General features: G+C 46.8%; 1 protein-coding gene across 3 annotated transcripts in view; it reads left to right on the forward strand.

The window, feature by feature from the left end:
• The window catches only part of LOC137346457 (collagen alpha-1(XXVI) chain), a 564,356-nt gene that overhangs the window by 491,432 nt on the left and 58,427 nt on the right, over nucleotides 1-14,497 (forward strand). For all 3 annotated transcript variants that reach the window (XM_068009905.1, XM_068009907.1, XM_068009906.1), the window contains exon 8: nucleotides 2,139-2,282. In XM_068009905.1, coding sequence (XP_067866006.1) covers nucleotides 2,139-2,282 — 144 coding nt within the window. The remainder of the gene's footprint in view (nucleotides 1-2,138; nucleotides 2,283-14,497) is intronic.

Below are 14,497 nucleotides of genomic sequence, written 5' to 3' on the forward strand. Positions count from 1 at the left end.
AGTTCAGATGCACTGTTCTGCTTTAGCACCTGTCAGCTGTGAAACTGATAATTGCGATATTTTTTGAAAAGCCGCTCTGAAGAAGCCAACGGGAAATTTCTCATCCGTGAAATTATCAGTCACGCACCCCAAAATTGTTTATCGCGGACACTGGGGTCTGTGTGTGGACAGTTTGCCGACCCCTGTTACCTACCATCTTACCTTTTAATCTATTTTCCCAGTCCACTTTAGCTAATTCTGTCTTCATACCCTTGTAATTGCCCCTAGTTTCTTTCACAGTCAGTGAATCAGTGGTAAACAAGCTGCCTGCTAGTGGCAGCAGCACAGTTTGTTAATTAGATGGCTAGTTAGAACTGGTTACCAGATCAGCAAGGGTGGACTCAGGTCTCTTGAATTCTTAGTAGCATAGTGGGTGGCACAGTGACGCAGTGGTTAGCACCGCAGCCTCACAGCTCCAGCGACCCGGGTTCAATTCTGGGGACTGCCTGTGCGGAGTTTGCAAGTTCTCCCTGTGTCTGCGTGGGTTTCCTCCGGGTGCTCTGGTTTCCTCCCACATGCCAAAGACTTGCTGGTTGATAGGTTAATTGGCCTTTATAAATTGCCCCTAGTATAGGTAGGTGGTAGGGAAATATAGGGACGGTTGGGGACGTGGTAGTAATGTGGAATTAGTGTAGGATTAGTATAACTGGGTGGTTGATGGTCGGCACAGACTCGGTGGGCCGAAGGGCCTGTTTCACTGCTGTATCTCTAAACAAACATAAACAAATATAGGAGACTTTTGCTAATGTACGAAGAAAGTAGCATGGAGTCCACGTCAATGGAGTACGTGCCTACAAAGTACTTAACTCGGGAATTTGGTGGATGAGAGAATTCAGTGCAGTGAAGGGAAGAGGTGCTGTCTGGTCTTGTGAAAAAAAGGAGTGATCTAAGAAAGTGAGCGAAACATTTAGCGCAGCAGCTTATTTAAATAGCCGGGACGGTTCGCACCCCCCACGATGACGTGGAGGGGGCGGATGCTCCAACCCCGGCAACAGTGTCCAGTGCCATTATTAAAGGGCTTCAAGCCCTTCCAATTCATGAACATTTTTAAAGTAACAGCGAGTGTGAATCTAAAATCAAAAACTTAATAAAAGTTTCAACACCCTCCCCCACCCCTCCATGACAAAACAGATTACTTGCCCTCCCCCCACCCCTGACCCCAAAAAAACTCACCTTTCAGTTCTGACCTTCCCCCCCACCCCACCAAAGTTTATACACTTTGAACTATACCCCTTCCCACCACCCCCTAGACCAATCAAAATGGTTTCACCCCACTCCACCCACCTCTCGCTCGTAAAACTTACCTCCTCCCTCTTCCCCACCAGTGTCTCCAGTCAGAGATCCGACAGCGTGGGAGTCCCGGCACCCGCCGGAATATAGCAGTGGAACATCCGACGGGAACAGGTAGGTAATTAAGGCATTAATTAACATATTTAAATCCTGTTCCCGTCGGCGAGTGGCGGGGGGGGTGGGGCTGTCACGAGGCCTCGCCGCCGCCGGTAATATGGGGTGGAGCCTTCCCAGCATTGAGGACGATGGTGGGCATCTCCCGGAGGCATTTTCCGGGCCCCCTCGCCACGACCCCCAATGTCAGAGGGTGGGTAAAATCCAGCCCTACATGTTAAGGTTAAAGTTAAATGCTAAATGCAAAACCTGACTAGATTCTGGAACAAGATTAACCTTAAAACACTTAGAATTCCCTCACCCACTCACTCCTCAAATTCCCAAGTTAAGAACTCGATAGACACATACTCCATCGAAGTGGACTCCGTGCTATTTAGTTACTTCATTTGTGTCAGCAAAATATATACTTTTTCAACTATTCTCTTTTGGAAAGTGCTCTGACAATTGTGGCAAATTGAAAGGAATTTTCTAATGCTGTGCAAACAGGTTTCCACAATATGGGTCATTCCTGATGGTTAAAGTGGGTCATCAATTCACTATCACCCATGTTAACCATCACACAAGGTCAAAATGTGCCCTGTACTTATGGGCAATGCAGGAATCAGAACCTGTACCTAGATAGGTAACTTGTTCATCTGTACTTCTTTACTTTCTATGACAGTCCAAGCCACTTTTGAATATATTTTTCATTTCAGGTGCAATGGGGCCTCAGGGACCCCATGGTCCAAGAGGATTCCCAGGAGAGATAGGATTGCCAGGGCCCCCGGGCCCACCAGGTATCCCAAGCTTCACTCAACGAGACGTCCGATACACGTTGGGCTACCCAGGCACAAAAGCTAGTAGGTCCAAGGCTTTTTCTTGCTGTACCAAGGTGGAGGATGCTGTGTATAATCTGGTCCCAGTGCAAAGTGCATCCATATAATACAGTGCTATAGCAAGGCATGGAAAGTGGCCCCACTGTATAGTGAATGGGCAGTGACCAAAGGTCTGATGTCAAAGCAAATCATTTGTATCATATTGCACAAATAATGTCACTGCTTTGTTTTAACTAATGCTCCTTCCCAATCATCTCATTGGATGCAATGCTGCAACATTATAGAGACAGATGCACAGGACAGCATGTTTAGAGATAAAAGGGAAGATGTATTTAGAGATATGTAGGATGATGCGTTTAGGGATACATTGGATGGTATATTTAGAGGTACGCAGGATGATGTATTCAGAGATACGAGGGATGATGCATTTAGAGATACAGGGGACAATGTATTTAGAGAAACGTGGGATAGTGTCTTTATAGATAGGTGAGATGGTATATTTAGAGATACACAGGATGATGTATTTAGAGATATGTGACACGATGTATTGAGAGATATATGGGAGGATGTATTTAGAGATGCACAGGACAGTGTCTTTGGAGATATGCAGGATGATGTATTCAGAGATATGTGGGACGGTGTCTTTAGAGAAACATGGTGGGTGTCTTTAGTGATACATGAGACAGTGCATTTAGAGATACATGGGATGGTGTGTTTATAGATATGTGAGATGATGCGTTTAGAGATACACAGGATGATGCATTTAGAGATACATGGGATGGTGTATTTAGAGGTACCCGGGATGGTGCATTTAGAGATACGTGGGTTGGTGTCTTTAGAGATACATGGGATGGCTTTTTTATAGATAGTGTATTTAGCGATATGTAGGATCATGTTTTTAGAGTGTCATGCCCAGTAAAGACATATATTCCTACTTTTAATATAAAAACTTTATTCAATGTGAAATCTTGAAAATTGATTTTTTCCCTTTTAAAAAGTCAACAATATGCCTCAAATTGGCCGCCGAAGGTCAGCTCACCTGGCCTGTGTTTTCAAACATTGCCTTATTGTCTCAGAAGGACAAAAGGATACATTTCAGTCAAAGAGGTATTGACTACACCCATCCTGAAACTATCAAGAGACATTTCTGAATTGAATGGATTTCTTCTGAGACAAAGATGTGAAGTAGACACATCATAACAGAATGATACTCATCGAGACATTAATAGATGGCTATGGATTCCGCATCCTGGTCCATTGTGTGGTCACACCGGGGGGAAGACCCTGCGTTATGTACCACAAATTGTGGTCTTAAAAGGTAACCATGTGGAGAGAGAGGGAGATCATCACAGCAACATCACAGCAAAGCAATCCAGCAAGAGGCTGTGGAAAGATCCTGCCTAAACAAGTAGTGCAGCTGCTAATTCTACACTTCAGCTTGGTGCAGCAGAGAACTGAAAGTGACTCACCATGTCCAGTCTGAAATCTTAACCACCAGAAATCTACAACACCTTAGTAAGTTCAAGACTACAAACAGCCAGGCCGGCATCTTTAAATGAGATTGTCCCACTTAGAAGGTTCAACAGGTTTACTGCAAACCACGAACACCTACCAAACCTTGAACTCTTGCCCTTTACCTTCTAAATATCTTCTCTTGAGACTGCTTGTGAGAATGAATGCATGCTTGCGTAGTGTTGTGAACATTTTGGGGAATGAATATTGTTCGATAAATAGTTAATCTGCTGTTTTAAACCTACAAGAAAAACTGTCACTCACTGTTTATTTGGAAAGTAAAACACACAGGGGCTTACTCATCATTTTAAACAAAACGCGATTGCAATCAATTGGGAGGTGAACAGTGGGAACCACCCACACCCCTTACCACCTGTCTGTAACAAAAGATTTGTGGGATGGTGCATTCAGAATTACACAGAATGATGTCTTTAGAGATACACGGGATGGTGCATTTGGAGAGACTTGGGATAGTTTCCTTATAGATATGTGGGACAACTTATTCAGAGATACGCAGGATGGCTTCTTTAGCGATATGTGAGATGGTGTATTTTGAGGTTACCCTCATACCCACTTCCGATCTCCCTCACAGCACATGCTGTCGGGCGGGACTTCACTGCTCTGCTCATGTCTGAGGCGGGGTGGGGGTCGATGGGGGGCGGGGGGGAGTTTCTGCCATGCTTCTGTGGACGTGAAAGAGACTCCAGGATGGTATGTTGCCTCCCTGGTGCCAGGGTCAAGGATGTCTCTGAACGGACAGGGGGCATTCTGAAGAGGGATGGTGAACAGCCAGAGGTTGTGGTACACATCGGTACCACCGAAATAGGCAGGAAGAGTGACGAGGTCCTGCAGGGGGAGTTTAGGGAGTTAGGTAGAAAGTTAAAAGACAGGATCTCTAGGGTTGTAATCTCGGGATTACTCCCAGTGCCACGTGCCAGTGAGGCTAGAAATAGGAAGATAGTGCAGCTAAACACGTGGCTGAACAGCTGGTGTAGGAGGAAGGGTTTCAGATATCTGGATCATTGGGCTCTCTTCAGGGACAGGTGGGACCTGTACAAGAAGGACGGGTTGCATCTAAACTGGAGGGGCACAAATATCCTGGATGTGAGGTTTGCTAGCGTCACTCGGGAGGGTTTAAACTAGTGTGGCAGGGGGGTGAGAACCAGAGCAGTAGGACAGCAGGTGAAATATCTGAGGGGGAACTAGTGAATAAGGCCAGTAAGACTGAGAGGAAGAGCAGGCAGGGAGATGTTGCTGAGCACAGCGGGACTGGTGGTCTGAAGTGCATTTGTTTCAATGCGAGAAGTATAACAGGTAAGGCAGATAAACCTAGAGCTTGGATTAGTACTTGGAACTATGATGTTGTTGCTATTACAGAGACTTGGCTGAGGGAAGGACAGGATTAGCAGCTAAATGTTCCAGGATTTAGAAGCTTCAGGCGGGATTGAGGGGATGTAAAAGGGGTGGGGGAGTTGCGTTACTGGTTAAGGAGAATATCACAGCTGTACTGCGGGAGGACACCTCGGAGGGGTCATGCAGCGAGGCAATATGGGTGGAGCTCAGGAATAGGAAAGGTGCAGTCACAATGTTGGGGGTTTACTACAGGCCTCCCAACAGCCAGCGGGAGATAGAGGAGCAGATATGTAGACACATTTTGGAAAGATGTAAAGGTAACAGGGTTGTAGTGGTGGGTGATTTTAACTTCCCCTATATTGACTGGGACTCACTTAGTGCTAGGGGCTTGGATGGGGCAGAATTTGTAAGGAGCATCCAGGAGGGCTTCATGAAACAATATGTAGATCGTCCAACGAGGGAAGGGGCCATACTGGACCTTGTATTGGGGAATGAGCCCGGCCAGGTGGTCGAAGTTTCAGTAGGGGAGCATTTCGGGAACAGTGACCATAATTCCATAAGTTTTAAGGTACTTGTGGATAAGGATAAGAGTAGTCCTCGAGTGAAGGTGCTAAAATGGGGGAAGGCCAATTATAACAATATTAGGCAGGAACTGAAGAATTTAGATTGGGGGCGGCTGTTTGAGGGTCAATCAACATCTGACATGTGGGAGTCTTTCAAACGTCAGTTGATTCGAATCCAGGACCAGCATGTTCCTGTGAGGAAGAAGGATAAGTTTGGCAAGATTCGGGAACCCTGGATAACGCGGGATATTGTGAGCCTAGTCAAAAAGAAAAAGGAAGCATTTGTAAGGGCTGGAAGGCTAGGAATAGAGGAAGCACTTGACGAATATAAAGACAGTAGGAAGGAACTTAAGCAAGGAGTTAGGAGGGCTAAAATGGGTCATGAAAAGTCATTGGCAAACAGGATTAAGGAAAATCCCAAGGCTTTTTATACGTATATAAAGAGCAAGAGAATAACAAGGGAAAGGGTCGGCCCACTCAAGGACAGAGGAGGGAATCTATGTGTGGAGCCAGAGGAAATGGGCAAGGTACTAAATGAGTACTTTGCATCAGTATTCACCAAAGAGAAGGACTTGGTGGATGATGAGCCTAGGGAAGGGAGTGTAGATAGTCTCGGTCATGTCGTTATCAAAAAGGAGGAGGTGTTGGGCGTCTTGCAAAGCATTAAGGTAGATTATCCCCAGGGCCTGATGGGATCTACCCCAGAATACTGAGGGAGGCAAGGGAAGAAATTGCTGGGCCTTAACAGAAATCTTTGCATCCTCATTGGCTACAGGTGAGGTCCCAGAGGACTGGAGAATAGCCAATGTTGTTCCTTTGTTTAAGAAGGGTAGCAAGGATAATCCAGGAAATTATAGGCCGGTGAGCCTTACATCAGTGGTAGGGAAACTATTAGAGAGGATTCTTCCGGACAGGATTTACTCCCGTTTGGAAACAAAGAAACTTATTAGCGAGAGGCAGCATGGTTTTGTGAAGGGGAGGTCGTGTCTCACTAACTTGAAGAGATAGTGCTGAAGAGATAGTGCAGCAGGGAGGGCTTTAGATTTCTGGAACATTGAGATCTGTTCTGGGGGGAATGGGACATGTACAAGCCAGATGGGTTGTATCTCAACAGAGCCTGGACTAATGCGCTCATGGTGTGTTTTGCTAGCGCTGATAGAGTTTAATCCAACTTGGCACAGGGATGGGAACCAAGATGTAGCATTCATAAGGAGAAAAGGTACACAAAGAATTGGGAGAGACAGATAGCACCAGAGTAATAAATAGTAAGGTATTTGGGGTCAGACTAAGAGGGAATACAATAAGGTGTAAATTAGGTTTACAGTACCTCTCTGTAAATGCAGGAAGTGTCGCAAATAAGGTTTGTGCAAATGGCCACATGAGAACCGGCTCAAAAAAGGACAGGACTGGGTACTAAATATTCCTGGATACAAGGTGTTCAGGAAATATAGGGAAGAAAAGAATGGAGGAGGGGTGTCAGTATTGATTAAGGAGAACATTATCATGCTGGAGAGAGAGGATGCCCTGGAGGGGTCAAGGACAGAATCTATTTGGCAGGAATTAAGAAACAATACAGGTACCATTACACTACTGGGTGTATTCTGTAGGCCACCAACTAGTGGGAAAGATATCGGGGAATAAATTTGCAGGGAAATTTCAGAGCTGCAAAAACTATCGAGCATTGTAGTAATGGGGGACTTTAATTACCCTAATATAGACTGGGATAGTGATAGTGTAAAGGGCAGAGAGGGGGAAGAGTTTCTGAAGTGTGTTCAGGAGAATTTTCTTGATCAATATGTTTCCAGCCCAATGAGGAAGGAGGCATTGCTGGATCTGGTTCTGGGGAATGAGGTGAGTCAAGTCGATCAACTGTTAGTAGGGGAACATTTAGGAAGCAGTGATCATAGTATCATAAGGTTTAGATTAACTATTGAAAAAGACAAGGAACAATCTAGAGTAAAAATAATTAGAATCGTAGAAAGTTTAAGGCACAGAAAAAGGCCACTTGGCCCATCATGTCTGTGCTAGCTGAAAAACGATTCACCCATTCTAATTCCACCTTCCAGCATTTGGTCCGTAGCCCTGCAGATAACACCACTTGAGGTGCATATCCAGACTCCTTTTGAATGAGTGGAGGGTTTCTGTCTCAACTACCCTTTCAGGCAGTGAGTTTGAGACCCCCACCACCCTCTGGGTGAAAAGTTTTTCCTCATCTCCCCTCTAATTTTTCTACCTATCACTTTAAAGCTATGCCCACTAGTCACTAACCTCTCTACGAAGGTGAATAGACCCTTCACCTCCACTCTATCCAGGCCCCTCAAAATTTTGTACATTTCAATCAGATCTGCCCTCAGCCTTCTCTGTTCCAAGGAGAACAACCCCAGCCTATCCAATCTTTCCTCATAGCTGCATTTTTCCAATCTTGGCAACATCCTCGTAAATCTCCTCTGTACCCTCTCCAGTGCAATTCCATCCTTTCTGTAATGAGGTGACCAGAACGGCACATAGTACTCAAGTTGTGGCCTAACCAATGAGTTATACAGTTCCAGCATAACCTCCCTGCCCTTATATTCTATACCTCGACTAATAAAAGAAAGAATTCCATGTGCTTCTTAACCACCTTATTGACCTGTCCTGCTACCTTCAGGGATCTGTGGGCATTCACTCCAAGGTCCCTCACTTCCTCTACACTTCTCAGTATTTTCCTATTTATCGTGTATTCCTTTGCCTTGTTTGACCTCCCTAAATGCATCACCTCACACTTCTCCAGGTTGAATTCCATTTGCCAGTTTTCTGTTCATCTGACCAGACCATCAATATCTTCCTGCAGCCTACAGCTATTCTCCTCGCTATCTACCACACGGCCGATCTTTGTGTCGTCTATAAACTTCTTGATCATGCCCCCCGCATTTACATCTAAATTGTTAATATATACCACAAAAAGCAGGGAACCCAGTACTGAGCCCTGCAGAACACCACTGGAAACAGTCCTCCAGTCGTTAAAACACCCGTCAACAATTATCCTTTATTTCCTGCCACTGAGACAATTTTGTATCCACCTTGCTGCATTTCCCTGGATCCCATGGGATTTTATTTTTTTAACCAGTCTGCCATGTGGGACCTTGTCAAAAGCCTTGCTAAAATCCATGTAGACCACATCAACTGCACTACCCTCATCTATCTTCCTTGTTAGTTCTTCAAAAAATGTGATCAAGTTGGTCAAACAAGATTTTCCCTTAACAAATCCATGCTGACTATCCTTGATTAACCTGTGCCTTTCTAAGTGACAGTTTATCCTGTCTCTCAGAATAGATTCCAATAATTTGTCCACTACTGAGGTTAGACTGACTGGCCTGTAATTATTCAGTCTATCCCTTGCTCCCTTTTTAAACAGAGGTACAATGTTAGCAGTTCTCCAATCCTCCGGCACTGTATTCAGTGAGGACTGGAAAATGATGGTCAGACCTTCTGCTATTTCCTCTTCTTTTAACAGCCTGGAGGATGGCCAATTTCAGTGGGTTGAGAGCAAACCTATCCAGGGTAAATTGGAATCAAATGTTGGCAGGTAAAACTAATGAAACAATGGTCTGTCTTTAAAAAGAACATGGTTTGGGTATAATTGAGGTACATTCCCACGATGAGGAAAGGTAAAGCAACCAAAGCCAGAGCTCCCAGGATCACGAAGGAGATAGAGAGTGAGCAGAAAAAGGTTTGTATGATAGATGTCAGGTTGGTAATATAAGTGAGAACCAGGTTGAATATAGATAGTTCAGAGAGTAAGTGAAAAAGAACATAAGAGAAGCAAAGAGAGAGTATGAAAAGAGGCTAGCAACTAATATAAAAGGGAATCCAAAAGTCCTCTTTCGGCATATAAATAGTAAAAGGGTAGTAAGAGGAGGTGTTGGGTCGATTAGGGACCAAAATGGAAGCAGAGGTCATGGTTGAGGAACTAATTTAGTACTTTGTATCTGTCTTTACCAGGTGAGAAGATTCTGACAAAGTCATAGGATAAAAAGAGGAGGTAGTTGAGATGGGCTAAAAATTGGTAAAGAGGAGGGGGTGGTGCCAGAGGATTGGAGAATTGCAAATGTCACACCATTGTTCAGAAAAGGGTGTAAGGATAAACCTAGCAACCGCAGGCCAGTCAGTTTAACCTTGGTGGGGGAAAGCTTTAAGAAACAATAATTTGGGACAAAACCAACAGTCAGTTGGACAAGTATAGATTAAGCAAGGAAAGCCAGCATAGATGTTTTAAAGGCAAATTGTGTTTAACCAACTTGCTTGAGTTTTTTGATGAGGTAACAGAGGGAGTTGATGAGAGTAATGTGGTTGATGTGGTGTACATGGACTTCCAAAAGGTGTTTGATAAAGTGCCACATAATAGGCTTATCGGTAAAGCCCATGGAATAAAAGGGACAGTGGCAGCATGAATATGAAGTTGGCCGAGTGACAGGAAACAGAGAGTAGTGGTGAACGGCTGTTTTACGTCCGGAGGAAGGTTGATAGTGGAGTTCCCCAGGGGTCAGTGTTAGGACCTTTGCTCGTCCTGATATATGTTAATAAATTAAACATGGCTGTACAAGGCACAATTCCGAAATTTGCAGTTGATGCAAACATTGGAAGTATTGTGAACTGTGATGAGGATAGTGATAGACTTCAAGAGGACAAAGACAGGCTGGTGGAATGTGAAGACATGTGGCAGATGAAATTTAATGCAGAGGACTATGGAATGATACATTTTGGTAGGAGAAATGAGGACAGGCAATATAAACTACACAGTACAATTCTAAAGGGGGTTCAGGAGCAGAGGGACCTGGGGGTATATGAGCACAAATTGTTGAAGGTGGGAGGGCAAGTTGAGAAAGTGGTTAATAAGGCATATGGGATCTTGGGCTTTATAAATAGAGGCATGGGCTGAATTTTGGGCAGCCTTGTAAGTCAGGTTTAGTGGGGGGTTAGAGGATCACATGGGGGGATGGGGAATCACAGCAGAACTGTCCGCTCTGAAACCCGGCATTCTTCCGTAGGTTCCCGATTTTTATGGAAGCGGGGAAGTACCATGGCGGTATTGATGCCCTGACATGACAGGAAGTTATTTTAAATTGCTGAAATGCTGTTTTACATGAATTTAAATATAATTATTCCTGATTTAATGACTGGACCATGATTTTGTGAATAGCATGCAATGCTCATTTGCCTTCAGCTTTGCAACCATTAAAGGCTGGCAGCACCGAGGTGAGAGGCCTCAGCATGAGGGAAGTGGGGGCTTCCGCAGCCATTACTGCTCTGTGGATGTAGGGTCCGCAAGGGGGCTGTGAGTATTGGGGGACTCTGCAAGGGGGCTGTGTGCATCGGGGGACTCTGCAAAGGGGGCTGTGTGTATTGGGGGACTCTGCAAGGGGGCTGTGTGTATCGGGGGACTCTGCAAGGGGGCTGTGTGTATCGGGGGACTCTGCAAGGGGGCTGTGTGTATCGGGGGGCTCTGCAAGGGGGTCGTGTATATCAGGGGGGGACTGCAAGGGGGCTGTGTGTATCGGGGGACTCTGCAAGGGGATCGTGTATAACAGGGGGGACTGCAAGGGCGCTGTGTGAATCGGAAGGCTCTGCAAGGGGGCTGTGTGTATTGGGGGGCTCTGCAAGGGGGCTGTGTGTATTGGGGGGCTCTGTAAGGGGGCTGTGTGTATCGGGGGACTCTGCAAGGGGGCTGTGTGTATTGGGGGGCACTGCAAGGGGATCGTGTATATCAGGGGGGACTGCAAGGGCGCTGTGTGAATCGGAAGGCTCTGCAAGGGGGCTGTGTGTACTGAGGGGGCTCTGCAAGGGGGTCGTGTATATCAGGAGGGGACTGCAAGGGTGCTGTGTATTTGGGGGCTCTGCAAGGGGGCTGTGTGTATCGGGGGGCTCTGCAAGGGGGCTGTGTGTATTGGGGGACTCTGCAAGGGGGCTGTGTGTATTGGGGGGCTGTGCAAGGGGGCTGTGTGTATCGGGGGACTCTGCAAGGGGGCTGTGTGTATTGGGGGACTCTGCAAGGCGGCTGTGTGTATCGGGGGCTCTGCAAGGGGGCTGTGTGTATTGAGGGGCTCTGCAAGGGGGCTGTGTGTATCGGGGGCTCTGCAAGGGGGCTGTGTTTATCGGGGGCTCTGCAAGGGGGCTGTGTGTATCGGGGGGCTCTGCAAGGGGGCTGTGTGTATCGGGGGCTCTGCAAGCAAATAATGATAAATATTGTTGCCAAGGCAGAGCCGTTTCTGCATCTGAAGTGACTGATGGACCCAAGACATCTGCCGTGGGTCTCATACACCCTGTGTTTTTGGATCCCCTTGGCATTTTGAGGCCTAAAAGGCAGCTGCACCTGACCCTGAAGCTCCACAACGAGAGCAGCAGCAGCCGACCAGCCTAAGAAGGGTCCACGGACACCAGAGAGTCTGCAGGACTCACATCAGCTACCTCCAAATGTCCTAGCGACACCGTTAGCGAAGACTAGGGGAGGCTGTCACCAACGTATCTCGCCTTCTGAAGGATGATTTGCAACCTCTGGGATTTGGGGTTAACCCTAGCCAGTGGCCCTAAAGACTACCGTAACACTAAACTAGCATCTGTCTCTTTCCAGAGATCAACCAGCGACATGTGTGGGGTCTCCCAGGCCACAGCCCTGTTCCAGATGGCCGGCAATTACGTGCGCTACCAGATCAACCTCAACAGTCATCCCAAGAGGGCCATCAGTGTTGGGGCCATAGCTGGATTCCCCAGGTTCAAGGTGTAATAGATAGCACACATGTGGCATCAAGGCTCCAATGGACCAGCCAGCCACCTTCTTCAACAGGAAGGGTTTCCATTCAATCAATATTCAGCTGGTCTGCAACCACCGAAAGTGTTTCCTGCAGGTGTATTTCCACTTCCCGGGAAGCAGCCACGATGCCTGCATACTTCGACAATCCCAGATGCCTCAAATTGTCAATCACCCCACTCGCCTTCAGGGATGGATTTTCAGGAACAAGGGCTACCCATTGAAGACAGGGCTACTGACACCTGTGAGGAACCCTCGCACTGCAGCAGAGGAGAGGTACAACAATTGCTATAGCTCCACCCGAGTGACCATCGAGCAGACCATTGGGCTGCTTCTGCTGCCTCAATCGATCTGGTGGAGCCATGCAGTATGCCCCAGCTAGGGTCTCGCGTATCGTCTTGGTCTGCTGTGCTCTGCACAATCCAGCTCTGCAGAGGAGGAGGCCTTACATAGCAAGGGCATGCCTGAGTGACATCCACTGACGAGAAGGACGCAGAGGAAAGACAGGGGCAAGAAGTAATGGATAATGATAACATGGCAATGGAGGCTGCCCATGTTGAGCAACGTGCAAGCTGGCAAGAAAGAACCTCATAATGATCTGCTGTCAGCCACCCTGCTGTCCAGTCATTGAGAATCCAATAAAACTCACCTTCATGCATGTCGTCTTCCTCCTTCTTTCCATCTGTGTTCCCTGAATACCGACCAACAGCAATGTGCACTAGTGCCCATGGGAGAACATATGTTAATGAGATCTGCCATCATAATGAGGGCCGTGGTTACATTGGCACTGCCCTAAAGGGTAGGGTGGAATTCAGAGGCTCACAATTAAGATATGATGGAACATGGTTCTCACACAATGATGGCTAATGATTGGCACAAAAGAGCATTTAATTAAATTCCAAGTAATTTATTACCGGCACCCATGAACACCAATTGTGGCTAGGTGCTTTTCTTAATACACTTGTGGGTGCTCCTACGCAGCGTGGGCCCTACGCTAACAGCTGTGCTGGAGGTAGGCTGCTGATCAGGACTCCCCTTGGCCTGTGTTGACTTCGGTGGCTGTCCTTGTGCTGCCTGAGGCCTGAAGGCCCCAGCTGCCTTAGGGTTTCCTGCTCTGGTGCAGGACTCTCCTCAGGCATTGTAACTGCTGGAGCTGAGCTCAATGGCAGAGAGTCTGAGGAGCCGCTGTCCATACTCAGAGCACCCTGAGAGGAGTCCCAGATGTGGAACACAGCCTCTTCTCCCTTTCAAGGCTCGCTGGAATCTCCCTGCTCGCCACTGAAGGACGAGGAGCCAGAGAAGTCTCCAGGCTCCTGGTCATTCTATCGCCTTGCCACAGCTGCTTTGAGCTCATGGCCAAGGCGATGGTGTGCAGGTCAATGTGGATCAGTGGGATCTGACTCTCCATGAGGACCGACAACCTGTCAATGGAGAAAGCCATGTGTTCATAGGCCTGGGAAATGGCAACAATCATGGCATGGATGGCATTCTCCATCGTCCGCTCATGGCTGCACATAACCTCTGGCATCTTCACCACATGTTGCCTGACCTCTCTCTGCAACTCCAGCATGCTCTGTACTGTCCACATCAGAGGCCCGTCATCATCATGGGTGCAGGTAAGATTTACCAGAATGGTTCCAGGAACGTCAGTTATGTGAGTAGATTGGAGAAGCTAGCGTTTTCTTCTTAGAGAAGAGAAGATTGAGAGGAGATTTGATAGAGGTGTTCAAAATCATGAGGGGTCTGGACAGAGTAATAGAGAGAAACTGTTCCCATTGGTGGAAGGATCGAGAACCAGAGGACACTGAGTTAAGGTGAATAATCAAAGCCAACATGAGAAAAAGTTTTTTTACACATGAGTGGTTTGGACCTTGAATGCACTCCTGAGAGTGTGGTGGAGCAGATTCAATCCTGGCTTTCAAAACAGAATTGGATAATTGTCTGAAGGGAATAAGTTGCAATGTTACAGGGAAAGTGGCTGGGGAAGTGGGACTAGCTGGGTTGTTCTTGCAGAGTCGGCACAGACT

The sequence above is a fragment of the Heterodontus francisci genome, chromosome 30 (assembly GCF_036365525.1).
Source record: "Heterodontus francisci isolate sHetFra1 chromosome 30, sHetFra1.hap1, whole genome shotgun sequence".
NCBI classification, from domain to species: domain Eukaryota; kingdom Metazoa; phylum Chordata; class Chondrichthyes; order Heterodontiformes; family Heterodontidae; genus Heterodontus; species Heterodontus francisci.